General features: G+C 40.0%; 1 protein-coding gene across 2 annotated transcripts; it reads right to left on the bottom strand.

The window, feature by feature from the left end:
* Nucleotides 1-14,572, bottom strand: LOC108669572 (neuroglian). Of its 2 annotated transcripts, none has more exons than XM_018156946.2 (21): nucleotides 14,240-14,572; nucleotides 13,644-13,759; nucleotides 13,120-13,313; nucleotides 12,122-12,261; nucleotides 10,994-11,155; nucleotides 10,177-10,364; nucleotides 9,725-10,000; nucleotides 9,131-9,308; nucleotides 8,737-8,895; nucleotides 8,363-8,577; nucleotides 7,850-8,037; nucleotides 7,385-7,564; nucleotides 6,864-7,101; nucleotides 6,489-6,607; nucleotides 5,974-6,163; nucleotides 5,400-5,653; nucleotides 4,855-5,036; nucleotides 3,936-4,107; nucleotides 3,017-3,231; nucleotides 2,725-2,822; nucleotides 1-681 (listed from the first exon to the last, which is right to left on the bottom strand). In XM_018156946.2, exons 1-21 carry the CDS (start codon nucleotides 14,527-14,529, stop codon nucleotides 566-568), a joined length of 3,870 nt encoding a protein of 1,289 aa, XP_018012435.1. In that variant the 5' UTR covers nucleotides 14,530-14,572; the 3' UTR covers nucleotides 1-565. The 2 variants fall into 2 exon arrangements, with proteins under 2 accessions (XP_018012435.1, XP_018012437.1); XM_018156948.1 differs by lacking the exon at nucleotides 1-681 and adding an exon at nucleotides 1,448-2,052.
* Nucleotides 14,573-18,528: the final 3,956 nt, after the last annotated feature.

Below are 18,528 nucleotides of genomic sequence, written 5' to 3'. Positions count from 1 at the left end.
AAGAAAAAGGCTCCTGATGTGGTATAATATAATGAATGAGCTGCACGGAGTTACACACAATATTAAGAGTAAGATTATTATTCACTCACAACGATCACAGGGCTGCACTCGACAAATGATTGTTTTCAAATCAGTTAATAGTTCATAAATGTACAGGACTTTCAAAGTTTTGTAGTATCTGAAAACTTACTATAATGGAAACCATGCGTGCTCATAGGCAGATTCACGCATGATTCCAGGCAGATTCCAAAATAGCAAGAACGTAAAATAAGTCGTCGGCAGTGACCAGGGCGAATATGTTTGTTCAAAAAGCGAAATTGTTCATCCTGGGCTTTGCACACAGTCGCACAAGATACTCCATAAAATGATATTTTCACGGAATGTAAATACTCTTAAACCTAGTCTTTCAAAAGAAATAAAAAAGTTTGCACGTCGAGTCTTTGCAGTCAAAGACTCGCACGTCCAAATTTCTCAGCAGAAAAAAAATCCTCTTCGAATTTTGAAAATAAAATAAGCACCTGATGAGAAAAATCCACAATATTAGTGTTGCGTTGAGAGAAAGAATCTAGACGAAGGTGGCGACATTGGATGGCGTAGTGGCTTCCTGGCTGGATCGCTTCTTCTTACCGCGCTGCCCCGTACCGTACTGGCCGATGAACGAGCCGTCCTCCGTGAACCGCCCTGCACGCCACAAATATTATTAATATTCACTACTATTATACTTATTATATTATAATATATTACAAGTTTTGATTTTACTTTAATATCAGAATGATCGACGGGATCAAATTAAGGGACAAATGTTTCATTAGCTAAAAAGGTAATTAAAAAATAACCAACAGTGATTTTACTTTCACTGTTTTACTGACTACCATATAAAATAAATCGAGAAAAATTAATAAAGAAAAATTCACTAAAAACGGTTCATAAATATACAATTGCGTAAAACAGGGCTATTATCAATGATTTTGCTAAACCAGGCAACTAAATTAATAGAAACTCGTGCATAAACGACAAGAAACAGTTGCTGAATCCAAACTATTTCGATGCTTACTATAGAAATGAGGAGAGCGCAGCTTCAGGGTGTATGAGATGCACCGCTATTGGACAAACATGTTGATGTGCTGCTAAAGTGAACTGATGCAGTGCAATGTAGAGAAAAAATTGATCAGGGCGAAAAAAATTATAAAGTCGGTAAGGTGAGGTGAAGGTATATAATCTTTAGGAAAAAGGTGCTCTAAGCTATGATGTCGCTTCGGTAAGTATTATTAAGATTGCAGAAGGTTAATTAAGATTGCAGAAGGTTTTGACGGATAGGTATTGGAGGGAAGACCTATTTCGAGAATTGTAAATCTAAGGGCAAGAAACTTGAAAGTCCACGTGTGAGTGACTTGAAAATCCTAAGAGAAAGTGGATTTTTGAAAAAGTAAAACAAATTGTTAACTAAAAAAAGTAAAACAAATTGTTAACTAAATAAGGATCTAGTTGTATAAATTCTCCTAAACGTTTTTCCGTTATTTGCTCAATCATTTCAATAACTTGAAGTTAATAACAACTTAAGATAAAATTTACCCTTTTTCTAATTTAAAATAATGGAGAAAACAGTTGGGTTCATCACCGTCAAAACAAGGCAAATTAGAATAAAATGAGAAACAGAACATCGCTGTATTCTGGAGGTAAAAATACTAGAGTGAAAAAATACGAAACACGAATAAAATGCGAGATTACTAAAAAAAAGTCCACTTTTGGTGTTCATAAGAACGAAAACAATAGTAAAAAAAGTAACTAAGTTCGATTTCTGAGTAGTTATAGGATAAGATGAGACGGTGGCGACCAAATCTGAATGAAAACGAGAGTAAAAAAGTACTGAGTAAGATCGAATTCCGAGTAGTTTTAGAATAAGATGAGACGGTGGCGATCAACTATGAAACTATTCAGGTGAGATTTCGTGTAGGCAAGACTACACAAGCGTCGCGAAGGCGGTGTTCGAAGACGTTTCAGTTTTCTGCCGTCCGTATTTGCCAATGAATGAGCCGTCTTCGTTCATGCCAGCTGTTGTGACCGAATCAAACAAAACAAAAGTACACACCATGAATAAAAATAAATAATTCTTGCAAACAAAACAGTGGGGGTATAAAATGTATAACCAATTCTTTTTCATGCATATATAAAGAAATAAATATCAATATACTTGCCACAAATAAAATTAAACCAAATAGAAAAATAAAATGGGTTTATAGAAAGGCACCATAAGCCAAGTTACATGCAGAACACAAAGTAACGAACGAACGAACGAAAGTAATGAACGTGTTTCATCATGGTTTCTGTCTCTCCATGTAATAAGAATATGTTGTTTTATCGCAGTGGGCTAACACAGTGCATTTCGATCACTTGCTATCGCTTTCTACTGTTAGCTCTCGTGACCTACGCATTATAATTGAGTTTAGCAACACAACTTAACATCAATTGTATTAACATTGTTAAGTAACTCGTGTTATTGCAAGAATGAATGTGTATTGCGTCCATATTCTTCAAGATCTCTTGTTTTTGATTCACTAGGCGTCTTGCATGTGCTTGCTTCAATCTGAAGTCTAAGGTGCGCTGTGGTGAATACTAAAGCTCATGCATCATTTACACGTAACATTGCTCCTGACGAGACGCAGTGAAACAAAGTTTAGCTTATAACTAAGTGAGGTACAGAAGCATTCATAAATGAGCACGAACCTGCATCACCATCGCCATACTCAGCCATGCTGTCGGTGTCAGACTCAACAGGAGGTTTAACATCGCTGCCCAGACTGTCCCTTTTGCCACCATCGAGCCTGTCGTAACAATGGGCATGAGAGAACACGATCAAAATTCCTGTACACTTCACCATGACACGTAACTGTCTTTAGAATAATAGCATCGTCTACTGTGCACTTACTTAGTAATTTTATTAATAACTACAAGAAAATGCAATGAAACAAGACAATAAAAAAGCTTTGAGATGTAAATAATAATGATAACAACTCACGGTTGAGAATACTCAGGGAATCCAGTTTCTTCAGGGAAGTCGGACCTGCCATGGGCAGCTTCCCGCTCGTGAACAGCGTACTTGCCGCCACGGTTCCTCTTAATGATGCACACGATGATGAGGATGAGCAGCAGCAGCGCTATAGCCAGCATCATGCCGATGAACCAACCGCGGGTGGCGATGTTATCGGTGGGGCGCCGAGTGACATTAGGTGACTACGGGGAGAAGAGGCTTATTTGGGGGAAGGAAATGAGTGATATAACGGGAAATGAGGCATATTCTTTTACAAAAGGAATGAGTGATATAAGAAAGAATGAATAACTGCCGCGGATGGCGATGTTATCGGTAAGACACCGAGTAACGTTAGGCGACTGCAGGAAATGTCGTTCATCATTTGGAATAAAATTTAGTGTTGCAATCTTGTACTTCACAGAATTACAGACTAGACCATGACAAGCAGGAGACCAATAATTTTCAAGAGAAACGGCTATTATACGAGGAAGGGCAGTGAATTCGACATTATTCAACGCACGAGCTAAAAAGTTTACCTTTTATCAGTTTCAGATAATTTATATTACCTTACATTAGATACTCCTAAATACTGAGGTAGTTAATGTCGACGTTTTTTAGTTCCTTTTTTGTCGCTGCTGCCATGCGATTAATAAATCAAGCAAAACCTAATACACACATACTCAGTACTCAGATGTATACGAGCATGAGCAACCACACCATAGCAATGTAATATTAAATACGCAAAGCAGAGGGCAACATTAAATCTGATGACTTTACCTTTGATTACAACATTAAATCAGATGGTTGATACATAACGTAGTTGCAACATTAAATCTGATGGTTGATACATAAGCAACTAAAGTATATAAAGTCACTAATAACAAGGAGATACATATTTTTAACTCACGGCGCCTCTGGTGTAGGTCTCGATCTCCTCCACCTGAGAGGGGGTCTCGTAAGTGCCGTCAACGGCCACGAGTCTCACTTCGTAGATGCGGTTAGCCTGCAGGCCTTCCAAGATGATGAAGTCGTGGTATTCTTCCGGGTTGGTTTTCTCAAATAGACTCTCGCCGATAAGCCTGTGAGAATGATAACCCGTCAGATACAATTGATTTAATTAAAAAATTCATAAATTTACTTTCTGATATATATCAAGCAATGAGCAAAACAATATAAAATTTAGGTTTCGTCATAACAAACCGGCAATGTACAAAATAATATAGAAATTCACCGGAAGACCATAAATAGTGTGAAACTATTTCTAAAATGTTACAACCTTGGGTGCTTGACTAAGATAGAAATTCAACAAGAATAGGCTGCGGTAAATTTACGAGAAAATTAGCAAAATTTGGTTTTCAGTGAAATAAGTAGTTAAATGAAAGAAAACACGACTTCAACGCATTCTGTTTATCAAACCTGTATATTTTGGTATTGACACGATGAGGATCTATCTAGATTTGCAAGCAATGTGATTGTGGCACGTTCCGAAGGCTAAATGCATAAAAGAACGCGCCAGAGACCTGTACTGAACATGAATATGACTGCCAGGGTTAGTACCAATGTTTGGTATCGATACAAGCACATTCTATAGCCTATACCCTATAGACGTAAAGAAGAAGACAGTGACCTGTACTGAGCATATAAGTGACTGCTAGGGGTTAGTGTCGGTGTTTGGTATCGATACAAGCACATTCTATAGGCTTTATATAAAGAACGAGCCAGTAACCTGCACTGAGCATAGAAGTGACTGCCAGGGTTGGTGTCGGTATTTGATATCAATACAGACATATTCTACAGCCTTTAGACATAAAGAACGAGCCATTGACCTGTACTGAGCATAGAAGTGACTGCCAGGGTTGGTGTCGGTGTTTGGTATCCACGTTAGTTTGATGGCAGGAGCGCCGCTCTGAGAGCTCACATGCTCCCACAACATGGACGGACGGCCGGGCACCGCTGAGCCCGCAGCACGAGTCTCGCGCTCGATGTAGTATTCACTGCCTTGCCCAACCTGAAATTGTATTGCATAAAAGAAATGTAATACTAGTAACAACCGTTTATAAAAAAAAAAAGAAATTAGTGCTGCTACCTACGCTTTAATAGAATATGGGATTTCTATTCATGTACATTTATAAGGGATTTATAATTACGTTGCGTGATTTACAGGAAAATTAACTAAATTTTTTATAATCAAATTAATCTAACGCCATAATGTTTCATGTGTTAATTGTTCCTGCAGTAAATACAACTTTGTTGAAGAATGTTATTTTAATTTTTTCCTTTCATCGTAAATAGAAACCCCATATTTAATGAATGGCCAGTTAATGATGAGCTCATAATTCATTTGGTGCCTTCAACGAAGCTCACAACTCACCTTGGTGCGCGCTCGAATGCTGATGCGGTATTTGGTGTTGGGATCAAGACGGGCCAGCTTGGCCCTGGTCACAAGAGGGTCTCGGATCGGAGGATCGCGTTCAGACTGCGGGCCAAGCTCGGTGCCCTGAACCGTGCGGTAGAAGATGTGGTAGCCTGTGAGCACGCCGTTAGGACGCTTGGGTTTCTTCCAGATGAGGAAGAAGCCTGAGGAACCCATGGGGATGGCTTCCAAGGAGTCCACGGGACCTGGGGCTGCAAAGAACATATTTTATTGATTGTATGAAACTAAACAGCAATTCTAAAGTTTGTACGATTGTACTAGCAAAAATAAACTATTACACAGAGTCTGTTTCAAGTCATGAGACTCAATGACAGTCGTAACAAGGTCAAGGTAAACGAAAATGTAATTCTACATAATAAACACCTCATCACATCACTTTTAGATGCTTGAATTTATTTCAATAATTGTTGCTCTGAACTCAAGGGCCCTATCAGAATGAATGGTACGTAGCCTTATGCAAACGAAGCGAGGATATTAATTCACCGATTTAAATGGTGTAGAGTTTACTTACTTCCTTCTGGAGTGACAAATTCAATGGTGTTGCTGGGCGGGCCGTCGTGGGCGCCGTTGAAGACCAGCACTCGGGCGTAGTTGCGCGTGTACGGCACGAAACTCTCCACCAGAGCACTCGATTCTCCGTTGTTGTCGATGATCACGTCACGAGCCTTCGCTTCCGTCTCGTCTTCAGTCCAAGTTTGGATCTGCCAGGAATAAGTCGATTAGTTTCATGATTTGATTGTTTTTGCACTAAACAGCTGCAACGTTTTTCTTAACCGAGTTACAATGACAAGAATGAACAGCTTTAAGGATCAGAAATCATGAGCCTTCGCTATCCGTCTCATCTTCAGTCCGAATATGGATCTGGCAGGTAGGTGTTGATATGTACATGTGTTGGTTGTTTTTGCAGTAAATAGATAAAAAAAATTTATTACGCGAGTTACAATAACAAGATAGAACAGTTTAAAGGACCAAAAAATCAATTTACAAGCTGTAGTCAGACAGAGTAGTTGTTCGTAAAGGTCCTACCTTGTATCCTTTGAAGTGTCCATTGATGGAAGCATTGCTGACGGGATCCCAGGAGAGGCGAGCTGAGGTTGCGTCATAGAGGTTATCCAGTTTAAAGTTGAGGGGCGCTTCAGACGGTCCTGTGCAAAGAGATCGTTTAGAGAATTTTTTTTAGCTTGTTCTAATTGGGCTTTTAATAACTCCCGAAGAAAATTATTCCGGGCAATAAATCCCTCTAGGCAAGAGATTAATTAAGGGGTTAACAGCATGAAAATTATTTCAGGCAATTAATCCCTTTATATAAAAATATCAGATGATAACAAAGTTAAGCACGAAAATAATAGTCAAGGTATCGCTTAGAAACACATAAAAGAGAATAAGATGTGCAGAACTTACTATCCTCTCCGGACCAGCCGATGGTTGTAGGTATAGCTACATTGGCTTGACCTTTCTCGTTGTGGGCCTCGACTTTGATTTCATACGGTTTGAACGTGGGTTGATTTTCAACGACGAAGTGGTCCTGTTGCCATTCAACTACATCTGCGGTATTCCAACTGCTGCCGGGCTTGTCATGACGTCGCCAGTACACGCGATATCTGAAGCCGGGTCCGTTGTGCTCGATCTCCGGCATGGGCTGGTACGAAGGAAAACGGGCATTTGATCAGTGAAAATTATATTAGTAGGTAAATTAAAGTTGACCTACGCACTGTAATGAAAAAACGTACCGTACCAAGGTGGAACTCGACAAGCCAATGTTCTAATGTTTTAGACGTATGACAATTTGCCTCAAGGATCAGTTCATAGTAATGAATTTTCATCATTATCACCAAAGTTGACACAAAAAATCACTCAACTTACTTACATTCTTGGAATAACCTAAAATGATCGTTGAAGGTTCTTTGCTGCACTGCACTCACCGACCACTTGATGACGAGGTTATTCTTATGAGTTCCTTTCCCTTCCACTCCCTCAGGGTTTTTATTCGGCACGGCAATGGGCGTAGTGCACACGGCAGAATGTTTCGACGGCAGCGAAGGGCCAATCTTGTTCGTAGCGATCACTCGGAACGTGTAATTTGCGTACGGGGAAAGATTCACCTGAAATATTAAACATAAAATTTTTAGCACAATGCTATGCTCGTCATACGCGCGTTACAAGAACCGTTTGGTCGATTAAATAGTGCACTCTCTCTCTCAACCACAGACAAAATAAAGGAGAATATCTATTCACGGTTTTCAAGATTCAATGTGAATTACAGTGAGATATGTTGTTTGGCTAAAAGTCAAGTACCTACTAACGAACTCAGTGAATGAAACGTTTTTTTTTTAAAGGCGGAATAATGAACTTTTAACTGGAACTGAGCATACGCATTAGTAACTTACCGTGAACTTAGTTGTCGCTGAAGGCACGCTATCGAAGGCATTTTCCCAGGTATCAGGAGTGAAGGATGTGTTGTATTGGATGATGTAGCCCAGAATTGGGGCGCGGTTATCGCCTTGCGGCTGCCACTCAACGCTGGCGTCTTTGTCGTTGCAGGTCACATCCACGAGCCTCGGTGCGTTCGGTGCATCTACATCAGCCAAAAAATATAAATTTTAAGATATTTACATCAAGTTTCATAGTGTTGATGAATTTATGATCACTTAAAGTCTCTCAAAAGGCCGACCCGTCTGCTGATTTGTGTTTGAGGCTGTGTTTTCAGGCCTATATTTACATCCAATCATTTCCCATTGTTACACACATCAAACCACCTCCTTTACTCAATCAATATACAAAACTTTGACAAATAAATAAGATTGAATATATCTCAACTTAAAAAATTTCTGTATATCCTATGCTTGCTGGCAAAAAGGTTAAGGTTGACCCAACAGCTGAACCACTGACGATGCACGCACCTTGCACGATGAGCGTTGCGCTCTCCTTAACCTCGTCAAGTTCTGTAGAAGCGACGCAAGTGTAGGAGCCAGAATCAAGTTCAGTGGTCTTACTGATGCTGAGCGAGAAGTCGGACTGCTGGATGAAACGAGGTTCAGTTTCGAAGTCTATTTTCTTGCCGTCTGTGAGCCAGTCAATGCTCAGGTTCAGGTCAGGATCTGACACGGCGTTGCATCTGCGCAAATGTTAAGATAATTTTAAGGTCTAAATCTCACAGGGCAATGCTGCCGTCAATATTATGGAGAAACAACACAGGAGAAGCAGGTGTTAACAACCAAATTAAAGAAATGAACATCCACTTTATTTTAGAAGTAGAACAATAGTTGAGACTAACCTGAATGTTGCGGCGTCTCCAGCCCTAACTTCGTAGTCTTGGGGTTTCTCGGTGATTTTTGTTCGGTCTTTGACAACGAGCGAGCCTTCCGCCTCCTCCGTGCCAAACTTGTTCTCTGCCAGGCACTTGTACTTGCCCGCATCCGCAAATCCAACCTCCCTGGAATAACACAAAATCATTCATGAGGATCTGTTTTGCAATATTATTATGAAAAATAAGTCATGATCACCACGACGGCACGACCTGTGAAAAAAGACGCGATTTGAGTCAATGGAGATTTCGTGAAGCAGATAGAAACTCACTTGATGAACATGTCTGTCTCATTTGATGAACATTAAAAAAAAATGGTGTGATTTTAGTCAATGGAGATTTTGTGAAGCAGATAGAAACTCACTTGATGAACATGTCGCCCTCCTCAGTGACTTTGTATTTGCCGCCTGTGAGTTCCATGCCATTCCTGCTCCACGTGATGCGAGGCTTCGGAGCACCGAACATGCGGCAGGTCAAGTTCACCTCAGCACCGTCCACAACTCGCAAGTCGGGAGGGGGCGTACGTAGACCGGGAGGCAGAGCTGATAAGTATAATAACACAAAAAAGAGTGAGAAACAAAAAAAGAGTGAGTGAGAAAACAGCACAATAATTGGCACTATAAAACGGCTTAATGATAACTTATGAACAGATATGGAAAGTTGTTTACATAATTTGATAGTGGTAACACATGTATGTGTTGTATACGAGTTATGTATATCAATTATGTAACATGTATGATTGTATGTGTATATGAGTTATGTACATCAATTATGTAATATACCTATATGCGTATTTCAGTTATGTATATCAATTATGTAACATGTATGTGTATATGAGTTATGTATATCAATTATGTAACATGTGTGTGTATATGAGCTATGTATATCAATTATGTAATATATACGGTATGTGTACCTATATCAATAACCGCGTAACCAAGTCATTGGATATACGCACCCAAGACGTTCACATATACATCTTTGTATGTATAGCCATGGACGTTGGTAGCGTTGCAGCCGTAGTTGCCAGTATCTTCCTTGGTCAGATTGTAAATAGTAATCTTGTTATCGTCAGAAATACGACGGGGGTTGAATGGCGCCAACTCAAGTCGCATGCCGTTGTACATCCAAATCATCTCGGGTTTCGGGTAGCCTGTTGCGTTACAGAAGAACTCGGCGGTTTCACCTTCTGCCTTGTTCTGAATTTCAGGCTCCACGGTGAAGTACGGAATAGCTGTAAATAAGACCAGTTACTTACAGCTCTTATTAGATTTTTCCTCATATATATCTTCTGTATCATCGTAATATTTTCCAACTATATGACCACACCCAACAAAGGTAGGTACTGTCAAATTTATCAATGATCAAAGACGCCCAACTCATAAATAATTAAAGCCAATACTGCTTTACCCTGCACTTGCACGTCCATGCTGTATGTTTGTGCAGTGCCCACACCGTTGGTAGCTTCGCACTCATACTGTCCCGAGTCCTGGAAGTCGGCGTAGCGGATCACGAGCGTCTTGCCGTAGTTCTCATACTCGACTCTGTCGAACGGCAGTTTGCCGCCCTTCTTGCCCCACTTAATCTCAGGCAGCGGCCTATACGAACGAAAAATTTGATCAGTATTCACTGCAGTGAGTGACAAAGAGCGCATTTTCTCGTTGACGAAAATGTGAAGTCACGTACAGACGGACGGACATGACGAGCACAATAGCGCCTTTTATCCATAAATGAGAAAATTTGCTAAAAAGACATTAAGGTAATGAATCAGCCCCAAAGACAAGCTCATATTCGAAATTTGTAAGTTTATTTTCAAACGAACTTGGAAATTAGGAACTCTCAAGCTCATATTCGAAATCTGTAACTTTATTCTCAAACGAACTAAGGAATCTAGGAACTCTCAAGCTCATATTAAAAATCTGTGCGTTTATTTTCAAACTAACTTTGAAATCTAGGAACTCTCAGGGTGGTATTCGAAATCTGTGAGTTTATTTTCAAACAAACTTAGAAATATAGGAACTCTCAAGCTCATATTCAAAATTTGTGAGTTTACCTTGATACGAACTTAGAAATCTACGAACTACCAAGCTCATACTCGAAATATGTAAATTTATTTTCAAACGAACTTAGAAATCTACGAACTACCAAGCTCATACTCGAAATATGCAAATTTATTTTCAAATGAACTTAGAAGCCTCAAAACTCAAAGCAAACTTGGGAAACTCACGTGCCGCTGTAGATGCACCAAAGTTTGAGCGTCTTGCCCTTCAGCACGACCGTGTTCTTCCTCGTGAGGAACTGCCCGATGGGTGGATTCTTCGTCTGCACCGCCGTGGACCCAGACTGCGTCACGCGCAGAAGCACGCGGTTGCCAAGCTTGTACTCGTTCCTGCATAAACCAAATTAATTGCGTTGTTAATGATTTAAATTAATTGCGTCATTGATAATTTAAATTAATTGCGTCATTAATAATTTAAATTATTTGCGTCATTAATAATTTAAATTATTTAATATAACACATTAATAACAATGCAATACATTAATAACAAACAATAATAACATAACATTAATATTCAAAGGCATCATTGAGTAACCTATGAATTGTGCCAGTTAACATTTTGCATACATATACAATAACATGACATCTAAATACCAACTCTTCAAGTAAACTTATGAAGGAAAAATCAATGATAAGAAGTCTATTTTTTATAAATTGCATTCATATAAAATCATAGTAATAAATGCTATGAGAAAAAAAGCTATAATTCCATTCTTTCAACACTGAGAATAATTTTGTTGAGAGAAGCCTATTTCATGAGTTACTCTACGCATCCTTTGAGTCATGATCTCATCACTCCATGGGATGACTGGGTAGTATCCTTCACAAAGACAAACGCATCCTGAACTGCAGCGGATTGCAAGCAAGGACGGGACATGACTCTTCATGCACGATAAGTTCAGGTTGCTTATTTGAGACGATGTTAGAGTGGAAGGATTAACTCAACAGCAAACCTACACTACAGATAATAAAGGATATCCTGAACAGGGTGCAACTATAGCGTTAAGAAAAGAAGATGATCAACAGAAATTATTACGGGCTGATCCAAACATAAAGATACCTAAATAATATTTTAGCAATAACCTAAACTGGAGTCTACAGTCCGGTTATACAATAAATTCTTAATCTCACGGTCAAGAATGAGCAGAAAGTTAAAAGAATTTTAATAACGTTTAACATATAGAACGTGCAGCATGTATCACTTCAAATATTCAGCTTTAAACAAAGTTAGGAGTAAATTGAGCGGAGTGGCATATTCTTTATTCGTTAGTTTCACTTATGAGAGTTGGAAGCTACCTGAAGGTGGAAGTGGCGGCGCAGGCATAAGTAAAGTCGTTGCTTTCGTCCTCGCGAGTGACGTTGCTGAACCAGAGAGTTCCTTCGGGGTCCACAGTCTTGCGCGATGAATTGATGCTGCGCAGTGAACCTCGATCGTCCTAAATAAACAGTCATTTGTGGTTGTAAAGCAGTAGATTGTGATCAACATTGTAAAATGTTGATTAAGGTGGAGCAGCTACATACATCACTGCTTCATGAATCTGAAATGACATTCTACACAATTTCAAGAAACAAAGGTACTGTCCAAGTTCCAACAAACAAAGGTATAAAGGTACTGTGTAGCGATGTATGTAGGTGGAGCAACTACATTAACATAAATCGCTGCTTCACGAAGCTGAAATGCAATTCTACATAATTTCAAGAAACAAACAAAGTTGGTACTTTCCAAGTTCCAAGAAACAAAGGTACTCTACAGCGATGTATGTAGGCGGAGAAACTGCATACATCGCTGCTTCACGAATTTGAAATCGAATAACATTCTACAAAATTTCAAGAAGGGCCTTCTCGTGACTGAACCAGACTTTCGTGTCGCGTAATGAGAGTTTGACAGCTACTGTTAGTTTGGGCCATCAGCAAACACGGGAGCCAAACAGCCACACCCTTCGTCTTCACGCATACTACACAACTTCGTGTGCTAAAAATCCTATGGAAATACATACATTTTATCGAAAAAAAATGAAAAATATACCAATTTTCATATTTCAGGAGCAAAGCATGATTATCCAAGTATGAAATAGAAAACACTCAAGAAATTTGTCGAGATTTTGTCCACTCAAAAAATTAGTCGAGATTTTGTCCACATAGCGATGCACTTTTCACTCTTGCGTGGGTCACCCTGACCCAGTTTGGCCAGGCTTACTTTCGTATCAGTGCTGCGTGCCGAAATTCAAAATATGTCACAATACGACTATTTCGGGCATTTTACCCACTCATTTTCCTTGGAGTAGATGTTTCACCTGAAGCATCCAGTAGACTGAAGGCTTAGGATAGCCATCAGGAGGCTGGCAGTAAAGGCCCACAGGATCGCCTTCAGCCACAGACTTGGAGTCTGGGTCTCCCATGGCGAAGCTGTTCAGTTCGCTTTTGCGTACGAACACTGAGTTGGAAGTGGCTGTGCCCAGCTCGTTTGTGGCGAAACATTGATACTGACCTGAGAAAAATGATTAAACATGGATCAGGATTTCTTAAAACTAATGAAAATTTAGCGAAATTATCTAAATTCGAAATTAAACAGGAAGCATAATGACTAATGAAAATCGTTCGAGAAGAATACCGTAGTGTCTGGAATACTGCACGGATTGACAGGGAAAATTCGGTCGCGATCGATCGAACCTGAGCTTGTACATTTTAGGTATAAAGCTACTGACAAAGTTACTCTCAAGAACCTCTTTTCAAGTTGAATAAGACAATTTCGGTAGCAAATCAATTATTTTCAATGTTAATGTCGACTAAAATATATATTGTAGGGTATTAGACCCACCGATATCTTCGTCCTTAGGCTTAGTGATGACGAGCGTGCCTCTGCCAGGCTGCTGGGAGATGCGGTCATCGTACGTCTGCCATGCGAACTCCTTGCCGTTCTTGATCCATCGATACCTGGCCACACAAGCAAGGGTTGGGAGTGTTGCACATCGCTATTACACCTAATATAGGTGCACTATTACACCTAATATAGGTGCACTATTACACCTAATATAGGTGCACTATTACACCAGATATAGGGTAATTACACCTGAAACTAACTTGCACGTCTGGAATCTTTCATTCCAGACGTGGAATGAAAGATGAAATGGAATCTTTCATTCCTCATTTTTTCTTTGGACATTCATTCGACAAATACTGAACAAGTGTTTTTAAGACAAAAATATACCCATGCAAGTTAGGCGTAAATTTGGATATTCCAAGCTCAAAGTCTTTGAGGTACAAAATGAATAAATTAAATTCATAGAAAATAACAATGAACATGGGATGAAATGTGTACCTAATGGAAAAGAGGTAAGCAAATTTTCGCACGCTTGTACGCGTTAATATAGAATTATTTTGAACGCGTTATTCTTGAATTAAAATAGGACGTACTTTGGGGCGGGTTCTCCTTCAGCTTCGCACTCAATGATGAACGGCTTGTCATTCTCATCAACTCTTGATGCGACTTGGAAGAGCAGTTCCTCGTTGCTGGGAGGTTGCTTCACCATTTGCGGCGGGTACTTAATAACACCAGCGTTCACCATCATCACACTAAACACCAGCAAACAGTAGCCGCTCAACCACACCGACGTAGACTGGCGACCTAACATCTTGGTCGTCGATTTCTTGGTAGCGCGGTGAGCGTCAGGCTCGCACCACGGCTGCCTGCCACCCATGACCATGGTGGGTAGTAAGGCTTGTGTAACGTTGTAAGACTGTAGGTCACCTGTACACAACACAAGACGTAAACATGAGAGATATACAGGGAAACATAATGCAGAAAAAAGGTACATGTGAGCAATGAGCACATCACAACACATGTCCATGAATGGTATACAGGTACACAAACGCATCACAAGTATATACATTGGAGCAATTAGTACTATAAATTAATGGACTGTCGGATGTGTGCGAGGTGGCATCACACGCATCACCGACAATCATTCCACTATATATACTACACCAAATAAACCTTGACGATATGTATCAAAGATTCGACTATGCGAAGACCCTTGAGAGAAAGGTATTTATAATGATATTTAATAGATGAATAATCATGGTGAGTGATACAAAATGATTTACAAACAATAATTCAAGTTATATAAGCTGTCCTTAATAATGGCGGTACACCTTCAATTTGCATCATCACCTACATGGAAATAGGCTGAATCAATACAATCTAAGTAGACAACAAAATTCTACTGAAAAAAATAACACGATGAACCACCACAAAGAGGAATTAACAGCAGCAATAGTAATTATTCGAACATCATTGCCGAATAACTAATATGTTCATAGAATCCACCGAAATTTAGCTTTTTATACCTAAATTTGAATGGTACTTCCGATAATGCTGAGCCGGACATAGAATAATGCTGACCCTGCAATTTATTTCTGTTAGTAACCTGAACCAATGAATCGGTCAAAATTAAATCAATTATAATAGAATTTCTCACGTTTTTTTCAATATAAATACGAATTTAAAAAGCGTTCGCGCATACATTTTCTCTGAGTAATAATGTCATGCGAATAGTCCGACGCTTGCAGCAATGACGGGGAGGCACAAGTACAGAACATCTGGCCGGGAGTGACAATAGGTCCAATTGAGGATAGTTCATGATAATGTCCGTAAATATGATCTTCCTCTCAGTAGCTAATAACAAACTAGCCCGTACTCTTCCTCTTCAATACTGCTATTGATCCAAAGCTTGCAACCAAGCTGTTATCAGACGAGGGCATCTATAGCGTGCATGTATCGAGTGACTTGCACACAGCAATTAGGCGCCACGACTTTATTAATCGTGAAATTTGACAAACTTGTGATATGATTAGAAAACGAATGAAAAATTAATACAACTGTCTAGTAACCATATGTAAATAGTTAACGAACATATATGTACTACTAACAATAAATCCAAGTTATGTGAGGTTCGAATAGAGCTAAAGTCATGCCACAGGAGTAGAGTGACCATGAAGCAATAAATGAACCAGACTGGCTTGAACGTAGCCGAGACTTCAGCCTTCAGAGGCCAGACTTGTCAGAGGCGAAGTGCAGCAAAGCTCGAAGAATATACGGCGCAGCATATACGGTGCAGTGCAAGAATATACGGCGCAGCATATACGGTGCAGTGCAAGAATATACGGCGCAGCATATACGGTGCAGTGCAAGAATATACGGCGACTGGCCCGCATTGCCATGCCGCTCAATTCCTCAACAATGAGCAGATAAAGGTCCCGGATGTTGCCTCGGCAACTTTTACGTGATGTATGATAGTATTTAAATTTACGCATAATTTGCAATTGAAGAAAAAAATCACGAGTATTGTGTTTATCAAGTACCTTTTAATAAACAAACAAGTTCCATGATAAGAGGACAGTGCACATACTTCATGTATCATAGAACTGGAATAATAAGATCATCTTCGATTTAATTGTTGGAAAAATCTATAAACAAAACGAACTCAGCTTATTCAAATTTGATTAAAATTAAAAGACTTAGTATGATATTAAATATAATATTAAACGTCTTCACATTATACCGCATGATGTCACAAACGAAAATTCCACCAGGTCTCTGTTCACATCAGTAGCTACGCAGGAGCATAGCCGAACTGGGAAAATGAGCTTTTTTGCTAGCCAAGGGTTTGTTTACGCGGCGCAAGCCCAAGTATTTTTTCCCTCGGGTTTTCGTAGGCAGTGAGGAGTCTTAAGTGTTACTCGAGAGACAAAGCACAACAACGCTAGGAGATACGGGACGAGGGGAAGAGCTGTTCTAAAATAAGAGTGGTGGCCAAGAGAGACAGGGAACGCAGCCTAGCACAACTTCCCTTTCGAGGAAATAGAGGAACAATGAGGGTCAAGTCGACAGTAGGCCTGTCGCTGCAAGCTGCTTACTTCTACACATCGCAGCGTTCACGGGAATATGAAGTGAAACTGATTTTATCAATGTCCTTGAGGTAGAATCAATGGTACATAATATATAATAATTCAGTGTAAAATAATTCTTATATTGGAGTAAAACATATTAAAGGATCCTAAAACTGTGATAAATTCAGACGGGTAGCTTTCTTAAAAAAATGAGGTAACCACAAAACATCAATAACATTTAACAGCCCAATAATACTACAAAGCTGATGTTTTATCTATTACGAGCTACAATAATGAGAACTGATGGTGAGAGCGTCAATAGACCCTCAACCACGCCCAAGACAGCAGCAGCACATCAGCAGGCACGCTCAACAGTCACCCTTGTCTGCACTAAACCATGGACATGAAGGCTGATATTCTCACTCACTCATTTATACTTGTTGCTCGTCATCAACAGCACGCCAGTAGCTGATTACACCCCGCTGGGCTCAAGACGACTCCGCACTTAATATAAGTTGCCAGTTACCAGTGGCTGGTAGGTAAAAAATGTTCAAGATTACTTCAACTGAAGCTCTTTCCGGACATTCGCTCCTTTTAGCGCATTTTCTCATTCATGGAAAAAATGCACTATTGTGCTCGCCATGTCCGTCCGTCCGTCCGTCTGTCTGTCTGTCCGTCCGTGACTTCACGCTTTCGTCGACGAGAAAATGCGCTCTCTGTCACTCATTGCAGTGAGTACCGAGTTATATTTTTTTTAAGTGTTCATGTTCTGATGCCTATGCAATCTGAACACAGCATCAACCGAATGACCGCCGTGAACTTTTAGAAAATTCATCTCTTGTAAATATTAATTGACACATTTTTTAAGTATAGTGTTCAACAGGGGAAAACTAAAATCATGTGACTAGTACAGCGGTTTGATTTTGCCAGATGGTGTTTTAATTTACATTTGATTTGGCGTGTTATCGAACGATGACGGAGCAGCTGTGGAAGTCGAGAATTAGCGTGGTGATAATGACGGTGGAATTATAGGAATAGTTCGTTTACTCAATATCGATCCAGCTGGGTCACATGCTCAAGCCTAAATTATCAACAGAGTTTTAAAGGGAAGGTTTAGTTTCAGTTCTTCCGACCTCAATATTCGTGCAATTGTTCACATATTCCAGCGCGAAATTCCACGTTGCAAGGTATATGCATAAAGCGAACAATTCGTGAAAAGTAAAACCCCTACAACGGCATTCTGATGAATAACGAATCAAACAAATTTAAAAATTTATCTAACAAGCTCAAATAAACATAGAAATAATAGACGAAGATCACCTAACAATACTGAAAGTACCTGCGATACAGAATGAAGGGGCAGAACCAGCCACATACTGAACTGTAATATCTCTGGACAAGGATGTTCTGTTATAAATTCTAAACGCTAGTATTGCTACCGATTTTGCAACCAACAGACCTTACATTGGCCGGCCATGAAGCGACTTGGTTGTTAAACTGTGACGTTTTCAACGTATACGTCCACTGCCTGGAGCGGCTGGAGTCAAGGACAGAGACAATATGAAGCGGATGGCGAGCGGTTGAGGAGGAGGTTGGGGGAGAAAAGGAAGCGAAGGGGGGAAGAAAGGGAAGCAAAGGGGGGCTGGCACCTTGGGGCGCTCGCCAACTACGATCAATAAGGGGAGCGACACGCAGGATGTGGCAGGAAGGTAGGAAGTGCACCCACCAAGTTCCTATAGTGCTCCACCAGACACGGTCTACGAATGATGAGTATCTCTACTACTCGCTCCACCAGACACGGTCTACGAATGATG

Source organism: Hyalella azteca, unplaced genomic scaffold (assembly GCF_000764305.2).
Source record: "Hyalella azteca isolate HAZT.00-mixed unplaced genomic scaffold, Hazt_2.0.2 contig3643, whole genome shotgun sequence".
NCBI lineage: Eukaryota > Metazoa > Arthropoda > Malacostraca > Amphipoda > Hyalellidae > Hyalella > Hyalella azteca.
Note: the sequence above shows the minus strand (reverse complement) of the source record. Positions and strands in the feature narration are given on the sequence as shown.